At 42.7% G+C, this 13,231-nt stretch overlaps 1 protein-coding gene across 1 annotated transcript in view; it reads right to left on the reverse strand.

The window, feature by feature from the left end:
- The window catches only part of Dennd11 (DENN domain containing 11), a 42,390-nt gene extending 29,339 nt beyond the window's left edge, over positions 1-13,051 (reverse strand). The window contains exon 1 of the mRNA XM_005332458.4: positions 12,769-13,051. Coding sequence (XP_005332515.4) covers positions 12,769-13,036 — 268 coding nt within the window. The 5' untranslated portion in view covers positions 13,037-13,051. The remainder of the gene's footprint in view (positions 1-12,768) is intronic.
- Between the last annotated feature and the right edge of the window lie 180 nt (positions 13,052-13,231).

Below are 13,231 nucleotides of genomic sequence, written 5' to 3' on the forward strand. Positions count from 1 at the left end.
AAAGAGTGGTAAGAGGGTAAGCTTGGGAATAACAGTAAGGATTTGAAGCATAAGTTCCCTCACATTCCTGTATTCCTCTTCTTCCATCCATGTTTATTATGTACACAGTTCAGTGGGGCTTCCCCTGTGGAATGCATCAGGACAGCTGGGGAATTTATAAAAGTGCCAGAGACCTTGCTGAGTTCTACAGAATCAATCTCTCCTTGCCCTGCCACACAGAAGATTCTGCTGATGTGTGCCAGAGGTGAGAATCCATGTGAGGGCCTCTTTCATCCCAATGACAACACATGGCCAGCACGGAAGAGGGAAAACCAGGACAGAGCCACCATGGCCCTCTATAGGTTCTGTCTTCCTTTTTCTCCACCAAGCTGTGTCTTCCAGTGCCCACTGCCTTTCCCTTCCCCACTCCACAGGTTCCCACTTAGTTTTCTTTCTCCAACACAGCCTGTCCACAACTGCTCAACAGCTTGTAAAAACTCTAATGTACCTAAACTTTGTACTGAAGTATAACAAGAGCACAAATTACAACTACACAACCCATTTGATTTACCTAAATTTAACACACCTGTATAATTACAGCCCAGTTCAGGAAGCAGAAAGTTATCTGCATACCAAAGGCCCCCTCAGAGCCCTCCAAGTCATCTTCTCTCTCAAGACCCTGACTTCATGAATTAGCTTTGTTCTTTTTGAAATTTCTATAAATGCAGTCATAGTTTTTCTGTCTTCTTTTGCTCAATATACTTGTAGGAGACACCCACCTTCATGCATGTGGCAACAATTTGTTCTTCTATGACTTCTATCATATGCCTAGCAGTTCATCTGCTTAACTGTTGATGCCCCTTTAGTTTATTTTCAGTTTAAATCTACAGCAACCAGCACTGCTGTGAACAAAATTCTGTACTTGTCGTCTGGTGAATATATGTGTAGTATCTCTATAAAGCACTAACCTGGTTATACTAAACTATACTCAGAATTCCCTTACTTGTATATTCCCAGTTGAGATTTGGAAGTCAGAAGTGAAACAGTAGCCATGTTGTGTTCACATGAGCATGGGAGCATCAGGCAGCTCACCTCCATTGTGGTTTGTCACAGGCTCAGCACAGAGGTGAGAGGCAGCAGCCAGGCCTGCCAATGCTAGATGCTCCTTCAGCTTCTCTGACTTCTAAGCTAGGTGTTTTTTCAACTCCATAATGAAGGACACCAGCTCTTCCTATAGGAAATCCACGTCTTGGAGTCTGACCCAGCCAGGTTCCTGTCCATCATAAGTTCCAGACATTCCCATTTCCACCTTTTTGCCCTTCCTCCATGACTGTGTACTAAGTAGACCTCAAGCTGCATCTCAGACACAAGACCACAGCTTTCACAGGCTGCCCACCAGCTCCCACTGTTCCACCGAACAATTCCTGCAGGAAATCCTTTTATATTTCTCCTCATTCTACTCCCCTGATTGACTGAACTTTGACTGAAACAACATGCACACATTTCTGTTGACTATATCCCTAAAAGCAAAACTGCTTTAAACTAAGGAAACTTCTATGATTCTTAAGCTTATGTTAATAGAGTTTCTGCAAAAAAAGAAAAAAATTAAAAGCTGTAAAGGGGATTTTTTTTTAAACTAAATTATCTTTTTTGGGAGGTAGGTGGGTACCAGGGATTGAACTCAGGGACACTCAATCACTGGGCCACATCCCTAGCCCTATTTGTATTTTTTATTTAGAGACAGTGTCTCACTGAGCTGCTTAGTGCCTCCCTGTTGCTGAAGCTGGTTTGAATTCACGATCTTCCTGCCTAAGCCTCCCAAACTGCTTGGGATTACAGGTGTGTGTCACCACACCTGGCTTCACCAAATTATCTTAAGTGAAACAAAGATGGACACATTTCTTTACTGTAAGGACTTCTCAGAGCCTTTAATATGCCATTCTATGTTGTGAATCTCAATGAGATCAAAATATTGCTTAATGTTTCCCAAAATTATTTGGCTACTACACATGCTTTTATGGAGCATCTTAAGGGATTAATTTTATAGAAGGCATTTTTGCTTTTTTTTTTTTTTTAACAATTGCTAAGCTGCAAGCTGTCCTCAATATCCTCTCTACCTTTCTTATATGGACTAAAACTCACTGTTTTTATATTGGTACATGGCCTCCCAAAGAAGACTGTTTCTCAGTACCTTCTTGCATGCAGGCTATGTGAGTAAATTCTGGCCAGCAGAATGTGGACAGAAGTATGTAGTTTCTAGACTGTGCCTGAAGAGAAGAAGCTGCCCTTTTCTCCATTCTGCTGTCTGGAATGTGGACGTGGTGATATAGCATGGCAGAGATGATGGAATCATAAGCCAACATAAGCCCACATCACTGGAAGACTCTGGGGGATCTGAGCCAGTATTCCATCCCTCAGCCAGCTACCTACAGTCACGTGAAAAACAAATGAAATCCTATCTTGACTAAACCACAGTTAATTCGGATTACTGGCATTTATGGCAAAACCTATATCCTACTTAATACAACTGACCTAGAGGATACAATCCCCAACCCTTAGCTGGTTCTCAACGCCCTCCTTGTTCCTCTGTGCCTGATAAATCACAGAAATGGAAAGAACCCAAGGGAGGAGATGACATCCTGTTGGTTACAGGATGGACTTCTAGATGGGCACAAGTCCCTCTGCATTGAGAGGAAAGTCCATCAGGACTGGGATGGTGCATCATGGGGCAGAAGCTCCAGAATGCCACTCTGGCAAGAGTTATCTTAACCCCACAGGACGTACATTTCTTCTAACATATTCCTTGAATGAAAGGAAAGCAGATACAGTTATAGTGGCTCTTATCAACCTATTATAATGTCTTGGACGTCTATCTTGAGGAATCTGTGAACTTCTAAAGGCAGGAACTCTGCTTGTTTGCCTTCACATCTCAACAAATCACAATGCCTAGCACAGGCCAGGAAGGGAATTTTTAAAAATCTAAACAAAATAAAACAAAACCCACAAAAACAGTTTAAAAGCTAATTGATGAATCAGTATTAATACCCTGGAATTGGTAACTGCTGAGGGCCATTGCCAAGTAGGATTGACACATCGAAATTTCCTTGCCAGTGTACCCCATGATGCTTAGAGGACATTCGCTGGGACATTGCATGTATGCTTTAGTAAGGTGACCTTGCTCAAGGACCAGGGCGGATCTGGGTTTAGAGCTGATCAGGTTTTAGGGAGTATCCAGTCCTTGGGTTTAAGGCGTTCCCGGTTTAAAATAATCCGGGTTTAGGAAAGTTGCAGGTTGAAGGTTATTCCTGCTGGGAGTAGGGCGTTCCCGCTGCCTGAGTTCCCGCTGAGTTCTCCTGGAATTGAGAAAGATTTGGGATGTGAATTGTGCAGCAGAACTGAGATTTCCCCTGAACATGTGTGGAGGCCGGTGTGAGTTCGGGAATAAAGAATTGCTGTTTGAATCTACAAGGTGGTGGTGGCTCGTGATTCTGTGCCCAGCCAAGACATTGGCAGGTAACTACTGTGGTTATGAAGGAATATGACCTCATTGTGTCTGAGGTCTTATATCTACTTTCAAATGGCTCAGAGAGGAGGGGGATATACATCTATATCTGTTTATGATAAGTTCCACTGATTTCATTTGCTTAGTTTGTGTCATACAATTGATATACTAAGGAACAATTTGAACACAGAGAATCTCACATTTGCTTATGCAATAGGTTCAATAAAATCTTAATGAAAACCTCACAACATTATCTAGCACATATTGACAAATTAATTGTAAAGTTTGTATGGAAATGCAAAAGACCCAAAATATTCAACACAATTCTGAAGAATAAAGTTGGAAGACTAAAATTATCCAATGTCAAGACTTACTATAAAACCATCATAATCAAGATAATATGATACTGGAGAAATATCAGGAAAAAAAATTAGTGGAATAGAACAGGAAATCCAGAAACAGATCTATAGCAGAATATTTGACACATCTTTGCCATAAAGCAAAGGCAATGGAGAAAAGAGTCTTTTCAATAAATAATGTGGGGTGTGTGAACATTCACGTGCAAAAAAAACAAAAACAAACAAAAAAAAAACTGGATACAGACCTTATGCCTGTCACAAAACTTAATTCAATATGCAGAGCAGACCCAACCATAAAATGCAAAATCATGAAACCTCCTAGAAGATTTTCCTAGGAGAAAATCTAGTCTTAGGTTTAGCAATGAGCTTTTAACTACAATACCCAAAGTACAAACCATGAAAGAAAAATTGATAAGGTGAACTTCATTAAACTTAAAAACTTATAATGTGTGAAACACACTATCAAGATAATTAAAAGAAAAGCCAGTGTGAAAGAAAATATTTGCTAAATATATAACTGATAAATGACTGTTTTCCGAACCACACAAAGAATTCTTACAATCCAACTACTAGAAAACAAACAATCCAATTTTTAAAATAGGCAAAAGACCTGGACACTTTGTCAGAGAAGGAAAACAATAGCAAATAAGTATATGAAAAAATGTTGATCGTTATACCTCATCAGGGAATTATAAACTAAAACAATGATGAGATACCACTAGGCTCCTATTAGCATGGCTAAAATTCAAAACACCCAATGTTGACAAGAATGTGGATTAAGAACTCTCATTTATTGCTGGTGCAACCAAACAGTACTGTAGAGCCACTCTAAAAGACAGTCTGGTGATATCTTTACAAAACTAAACATAGTCTTATCATATGATCCAGTAGTCATGTTTCCTTGTAGTTATCCAAATGAGTTGAAACCTATATCCACACAAAAACCTACAAACATGTTTATGGGGGCAGTTTATTCACAATGCCCCAAACTGGAAGCAAAAAAAATGTCCTTCTGTAAGTAAACGAATAAACAAACTGTGGGATATCCATAAAATGAAATAGTGTTCAGAAATAAAAAGAAACGAGCCATGGAGTCATGAAAAAATACGGAGAAACCCTAAATGCATACAGTCAAAAAGACTATATACTGTATAAGTCCAATCATGTGACATTCTTGACAAAGGCAAAATTATAGCCACAGTAAAATAATCCATAAGAAGGGAGGAATAAGCAGGTAGTGCACAAGGGATTTTTAGGACAGTGAAGCTACTCTGTATGTTACTGATATGGTGGATAGATAATCTTTCTGAATTCTTTAAAACCCACAGAACGGTACAGCAGAGTGAACCCTAATGTAAAGGTTAATAAATTCATACAATAAGGTAATAATACTGGCTCATCAATTGTAACAAATAAACCATACTAATGAAAGATGTTAATAACAGAGGGAAACTATATATGGAGTTGGGGGAGGTGGTATAAAGGGAATCTTCTGTACTTTCTGCTTAAAGTTTTCTCTAAGCCTTAAACCACTCTAAAAAATATTAATTTTAAAATTTTAATTGATGAGTTAACCTAGGTTAATTGCCCTAGGATGGTAATGATATTATGGCTATACAGAAAAAAAAAAAGCCTTAGATTTATATTGAAGTATTGAGAAATTAAAAAGTCATGGCAACTCACTTTCAAATAGCTCCACAAAGATAAATATATATAAATATAAAATATGCACCACACACAGTTCTTCTATAACACTTGATAAATGTTCCAAGACAATGATATCAGAGAATAATTTGATTGTAGGAAATTTCACATTTGTTTACACATGATAAGAAGCTGTGGATTCAGAAAACAATATTAATGAACCATGAAGGAAAAACCCCAAATTCACCTTAGACTTGTACCTGCCACCTCAGGTCACCATGTATCATGAGCCACTCCTACCTACCTCTAGTGTCACAATTTTCCATTGCCTTCAGATAGCCCTTCTTGTACTATTTCACTGTGACTTACATATCCAACCCTTCTGACACTCCCAATACACAAGCTCCGGGTCTTTCGAAGGTGAAGTTCCATCTTTATTTAGTATGTATGTGTTTTATAACTATTTAATGTAGGCAAAAAGTTTTATCATTTGTATTAACTTCCTTTGTTTAAAAGAAAAAATATGTCACTTTTTTTAAAATATATATATATATATTTAAATATATATACATATATATATATTTATATTTAGTTGTTGATGGTCCTTTATTTGCTTATTTATATGTGGTGACAAAGTTTTTGAGGGCTTGTCTGTGACTGTTTTTCTCAGGAGCCCTGTGATTTTTCATAACAGAGAGAATTTTGGAGCAGGTATTTCAAGTTCAAGGAAATTGACGATATAAGGACCAAGGCAATATGGCAACTGTCAACAGATGGGACTCTATGTGAGGAGATACAGATTCTCACATTAATATCCTTTCAACTTTTCTGAGATTGAATGAATTTCAAGATACAGATTTGGAAAAACAATTCAAATAGTAGAAATGGAAAACATAAAGGACTTTGCAAAACCAAACCAATTGAGAGAATGTATGATAGCCAAAAAGAATTAACATGACTTGAGGTTGCTCTTCTATAGAAATACTGCAGACTGGAAACCAAAGTATATATGGAACATACAGGGGTTTAAAGGAAAGTACAAAATTGCAAAAAAAAAAAAAAATAGCATTTCTTATAGGAAGCCATATAATGGCAGAAAAACCTTACATTGAATGCCACCTATCATTCATACTCTATGCTCTGAGCCTTTTCAAATATCCTCATTATATTAATGAAAACTTAACCAAGAAGCTGGAATCTGGAAGGATTGAACAAGAGAATCCTCAAAAAGAGGAGTTGCCACTGGCAACGTGCCCTTCCCTAACCTGTTCTTCCAAATCCACATCCTCCCTCTTCTTGGGCCACATCTTGGGCCTATCCCAGGTACCTGTGGACACTGCCTCACCTCTTCTGCAAAGATAATTTACAAGGAGGAGCTCACAAGACCAAGGGAGGAACAAATGTGGTAATCTGAATTGTGTACATTCAGCCTGTCACTCAATAAATATTGGTGGAGCATAACTCGTCAGCACAGTGCCAGGTGCTCAGCTCATGCAAAAGCACGTGTGTCCTTATTTAAAGGAACCTGGACTAACAGATTGCTGGGCTGACAGCTCAGTTACCAGGGAAGCCAGAAAGGCTGTGGATGTACAGATGGTCTGAACTCTGCTACTTCAGTGCTCCAAAAGTCAGCCTAGTGGGTGTGCATGAGAGGGCCTCCAGAGTTGGTGTTTTAGAAGAGTCTAGGCGAAGCGAGATAGAGGCTGTATACCATCTACATAAAGGATTGCCTGTCTTCCAACTATTCTGCTTAAATGTAAAATGGCCTTACTCCTGGGGCATTCAAGAATTCATCAACCATCATTTTTGAGGAATAAAAGACAGTGGCTACTGTTACTGCTGCCTCATAAAAAGTCCCTCTTAAAATATTTAGGGTAGAGAAAGTAGTGCTCTTGAACTAAAATGATCTCTAATGGGAAATATGTGACATTTTTTTCTTTTTCCTTCCTCTGTTGGGTGGCTCCAGTCAAACACTTCCTCTTGAGATCTTCATATACTGAATGGTAACTGCCCCAGCATGACATCCTCTTACAGCTCCTCTGACCCAAGAGAGGACTGAGCTCTCTACAGTTCCCTCCAACATGTGTCTTCAGTTTAATCTGTCAGCTTCCTCCCATTAGTGTACACACACATATCCCCTAATTCCAGCCAGAAAATAAAAGGGAATCTTGTCTCAGCAATTAAGGCAAAAATCCAAGAGCATTCTTGGTCCTGACAACACAATTCTTTTATATAAATCACCTCTTTAGGGACCACCAAATCCCAGAGATGGAAGAAACTTCAACAGAGTAATTGGTTCAGACCCCAACCTGCCCATATCAATTGACTTTTGACTTGAAACACCAAATAGGATGAGGGCACATGCAAAGCAAAGAGAGAAAGAGTCAATATAAAGATCCCTGAGTTAGGCAGAACTTAATCCTGGTGATTGCAAGTCAGCCATATGTCAGTCTGTGGCTGAATTTCAATGCATTACTTTTACATAGAAAAAAATTCCAATTCACAGACCCCATCTGATTTCTTACTGGGAAGTGAATGGGGTGGTGGGTTATAGGGAAATAATGCAGGTCCAGGAGGCAGGTAGACCCTGGCTCTGGCCCCACCGCTCTGATCAGCCCACTTCATAGCTTTGTGCATCTGTTTTTCTCATCATTACAATGAAGACTGTTGGGAGAATCTGGGGCAAGGTCCATAAAGCCTGTAGCACATACTGGACATGCAGCAAGTGATAGATATTACGATGCCCTCTCCAGTTTTTCTTCCTATAGATTTCAAGAGGGAAAACTTAACTTACAACAGATGGCTACAAACTGGCTTTCCCTTAAAAAACCACAAACAGGTGAATTTCCAATAGCCAAGGAAAGATTCTGCCAGCGTGGGATTCATCAAATCAATCACAACTGCATTCAAAATCAACCACAATTGTATTCCACTGACATCTGATGGAAAACACAGAGAAAGCACAGTGACCTAGGAGACTTCCTTGTTGGGCATCAGAGCAGGCTTTTCCTTTGCCTGTGAGCTTGCCCTTCTCAGCACTGCTCTTTGCATTTCCAGATTTTTCCATTCTCACTCACTCTGTCACTACACCACCCCCCATTGCTGGAGCCATTTATTATCTGAACCAAGTCAGCTGACCTGGGCAGGTTCCAAGCTATGCCTTAGGCACCAGACCAAACCCTAAACTCACTGTGCCTTTCCACTGGCTGTTGTTAAAAGAAATGCTATATCTTCTTGACTGTACAAGAAATCTATGGAGATTAAAATTAGTATGTGTGAGCAATTGAAAATATGCCTATCTGACATAAGCATGGAGCCTCTAGGGGCACTAAATGAAACAGGTGATTAGATATAATTCGGGCATTGGCTAGAAGGCTGAGGGAGAACAGATAGCAATTCTCTTCTAATCTGGAAGACTAAAAGAAGAAACAGCTTGAAAATCTTACCAGATAACATGACCTACAACCATTTTCTCCCCTTCCAAGTCATCCCAATATAAACACACAAAGCATAGAAGTTTCCCCCAGATACCCACAAAACAGCTCTGGGTGAAATGTAGAGGTGTAAAATGAATCTCTCATAGAGAAACAATAGAAATAGGTGGACTCAGGTGACCATGAACTGCAGGTCCAAAGCTTCATCAACCTCAGGCCCACACATAGTCCTGGCACACTGGGGAGACAGCTACTGCTATCACCACGGGGCATCCCAAGTGTAACAAAATCTTTTCCTTTAAGCAGAGAAGACAAAATATTACTAGAATACCAAAGAACAAAATAAAAACTAAAATCAGGAACTAAATTATGGGGTTAACACAATGAAAAAGCAATATTCTGGCTGCCAACCCCTTCCACTTGGCTTGCAGAATTAGCATCTGGGCCTGATTTCAATAGCAGCTTTGTAGCCCAGACGGCCAGCACCACCATCCTACATCTAGCTCCCTGCTCCAGATAAAGTGGGTGCATGTGTGTGTGCGTGCGCAAGTGTGTGTGGATGTATGTGTGGGTGCTTGCAAGAATACATGCCGACATGCACCTCACCTTTAACCCAAAGCCCCTAGTATATGTATCATTTATAGATCCAACAACTAAAATTTCAAGCCACGAGTCCAGTGAAAATAGTCTTTGTTTCTACCTTCTCTGATTTTTCTTACAGATGCCCTATCCAGCTTTCCAAAACTTGTATCTAAAAGTGTAAAAGAATTTTTCTTATTTCCATTCACCAGCTGGAGAATCACTGAGCAGATTCTTGCCTGAAGACATTCTAAGAGATCCACTTTTCCCTAACACTCTCTTACATCAACTTCCTTACAGATGAACCACAGCTACAGTTCTCTCCTCTCCCATTCAGCCTCTTCCTCCCCTCCCCTTCTCTCCCCCTTCCCCCCCCTTCCTCCTCCCGCCCCACCCCAGATTTGGACACCTACAACAGTAGGCCACATTGGGTGAGAGAATGCATGAAATGCCCTGACCTGGGCAGTAAGTGACTTATGAATGGAAACTGAGGGCATGGGTGGGAGACTTGAGGGAGAGACTAAGCAGAGAGAGATAAAGTATAGACAAATCCTCCCACCTAGCAATTTCTGTGATATGCTCAGATTTTGGTAAAGAAGCAGTATCCCCTTTTCTACTTTTGGAAACACAGGCTAAGGGAGGGCAAAAGTCTGGCTGGACCAATATTAAGTAGGAAAATACAGCAGATTTGCCTCAGAAGAGTAAGGAAAACCATAGTCTAAAGTTAGGAGATACAATTATGGTCCCTCCAGCACATGAGGTACCTGTGGGCCTCATCTCTCCTGAACCTGACTTCCAAAAACACCACACAGGACCACCAGGTGCTTTCTGACCGTCATGGTCCTAATGCTGAACTTTGAGGCCCAGTGAACTTCAGTAACATTTATTCACTTGTCTTCTACTTTTAAAAGTTGTGCCATATAACTTTATCTCATCTAAGTACTATCCTATTATTTTTTTTACAGAATGAAAAGTGCCATCAGGATTGGGAGAGATAAAAGAGAGACAAGTTTACAGAAAAAAACAACTGCTCCCCTCCCACCAAAACACCAATGGAAGTTAACAGTGCTCACACACAGCATGCCTCTCTCCCTCTTCCTCCTAGATCCCTATGTAAGTAATGATGGGATCTTAAGGAGCAGAGGTTCAGGCAGTGTAGCCTACTAGAAAGAAACGAGACAGAGTCATGTATTTATTGGTTAGTTAACATTTCCAAAGTACTTTGCCATCCTTGGTGTGTATCCTACATATAATCATTAATTTATAAATTAGAATTAAATCAAACAAGATTATGGTAAAATACCTGCACAAAGTGTCACAACATTAGTTATAATACATACTTTCCACATCAGCCTTAGTCTGAAAGTCATTACACATATCCACTCCATACATACAAACCCACAAAACCATTCTTACTGTCTGTGACTGACAAAGTATTACGGAAGGCCCTAGCTCTTGGGTGCCTTTATAAATTGATTGATGCCAATTATAAAATGATCAACACAAATAATTGACAAATACCACTAACTTATCAATTATCAATATTATCAGCTCTGTGATTAGCATAGGATTTTCTTTTCCTGTTCCTAGGCTTATCATCAGAGAGCTACCACTACTGAATCAGACCCATTAATGATCTCTTTCCATTTCTTCAGTTACTTTTAAATACTTGCCAGTACTTTTAAATACTTACTTTTAAATACTTATACTCCCATCTATTTACCTGGTGATGGGGTAAGGCATAAGGAATATAATTTGTTACAAAGTACCTAATTTTGACTAGAATTAAAGGTTGCTTTGGTCCAAAAGTCCAATATTTTTCATACTGTTGGTATCTGGAAATCCCAATCATATTTGAATCAAGCAGCACATGTGATAAGCTTTTAAAAAAAAAGGTAGAAAATACCAATATGTACAATGTAGAAGGGATCGGCACTATTTCATGAAATTTTGATTTCCATTGGGTACACTGTCTATGATGGGAGTGTATTGGCTGCGAAATGTTTCATATGGTGGGTCAAATCAAAAATTTGAAAGCCACTGGAATGGGGCAAAAGAATTAACAGGATTCAGAAAGGCCTGAGTTCAACTCCCCACAAAACTTGTCACCCAAAGAGGGACTTACTCCTGGGTGAATCCCACATTCTGCAGGTGACTTGCCAGCTCCGAATCCTTTACCAAAGTTAAGTTACCCTGCCTGGAAGCCATCATCTTCTATCAAATCTGAGTCCCCTCCTCCAGATCAGAACGTTTTCCCTCCATCCCTCCCCACACCACCCCTCCCCACAAGCCTGGTAGGAACGCCCCAGAAAGCAGCAAATACTTTCCCTTCCAGACAGGCACTCCAAGCTCCAGCAATCCCAGGAGAGATGGACAGGGCTACACGCCTGGCTGCTCTTAGGCCCTAGATTAAGCAAGACTCCCGCCTTAAACAAATCCTCCCCCCAGTTCTGAGCAACAGAACAGCTATCGGGTTTAGACGCCCCTTTCAGACCATTAGGTCTCTCAGAGACCTATCTATGCTTTCACTTCCTATCCCCCATAGAATCTCTCGCTCTTAGAAAGCACCGGCCCTTACTGGGTAGTTAGCTTAAAATCATGTGGGACAACCTTTTAATTCTCCAAACATCCCAGAAAGCCTATCCGGGAAGCCTTCTCCTTCAATTGGACTTTCATGGATTCTCTCAGCCCCATCCCTGAATGTTCTTGGTAATAATTCCTCAAAATAACGCCGTCAGGGAAAGTGAAGTTGGCTGCTAGGAGTTACGGTGGTGGGGCTGGCACCCTGGGACCGGGAAGCTGGGACCTGCAGTTGGAGGAGGCGTTCACCTGGGAGCTCCTCTCTACGTGAAAAATCTTCCAGCCAAGAAAGAAAACAAAAGCCAACGTGCCTGGGGCCACCGACCGGATCCGCCACCACTGGAGCAGCGCAAACAGGACTGGGGACGGGGCACGGGCTGGGGGAGCTGAGAGCTGCGGCGGGACCACAGGAGACGAGGGCCGGCGGCGCTGGGAACAAAGCCCCGGGGTCCGCTCCGAAGGGGGCGCGCGGGACCTCCCGCCCGAGGCGCTGGTCTCTGCGGCTGGGGCTGGCGGCACGCTGCCCCCTCCACGCGCTCCGCGTAGCCCCAGAGCCGAAGGACAGGGGTCGACGGCTAAAGAAGGCAGGTGTGCAGGTGCGAGTGCGCGCGCAGCGGCTGCCCCTGCGCCCCCCAAAATCTGGGGGCGGTCTGACCCACTCCCCGCCCCTCGGTCCCGGAGCCGCTCTCACCCGAGCGAGGATCGAAGGTGACCACAAACACAGCCACCACCTGGTCCTCCTCCACGTCACCCAGCTCCAGGCGCCCGGGCTGCAGCAGCACCTCGGAGGGAGCCGGCTCCTCGGGCTCCCGCCTACGGGGCGGCTCCGCGGCCGGCCGCGCGCCCCCGCCGCAGCCCCGGGCCCGGCCTCCCGCCTGCAGCTCCGGGGCCTGCGGCAGCGAGACGGCGGGGCCCTCGGCCCAGCGCAGCAGCGGCGCCGCGTCTCCCTGCTCCACCATGGCGAAGCGAGGAGGAGCCGCGGGCGCGAGGGGCGGGGCGGGCTCGGGCACTCCCCTCGCCGCGCCCCCGCCCGCGCCCGCCGGGCTCCCGCTGCCCGGGCCCCCTCGGCCCCCGGCGCCCGCCCCGCGCCCAAAGCCCTCCGGCCCAGGCGCCCTTCTCTGGGAGCCCAAAGAGGCGTGGCGGAGCAGGCTCCG

The sequence above is a fragment of the Ictidomys tridecemlineatus genome, chromosome 2 (assembly GCF_052094955.1).
Source record: "Ictidomys tridecemlineatus isolate mIctTri1 chromosome 2, mIctTri1.hap1, whole genome shotgun sequence".
NCBI classification, from domain to species: domain Eukaryota; kingdom Metazoa; phylum Chordata; class Mammalia; order Rodentia; family Sciuridae; genus Ictidomys; species Ictidomys tridecemlineatus.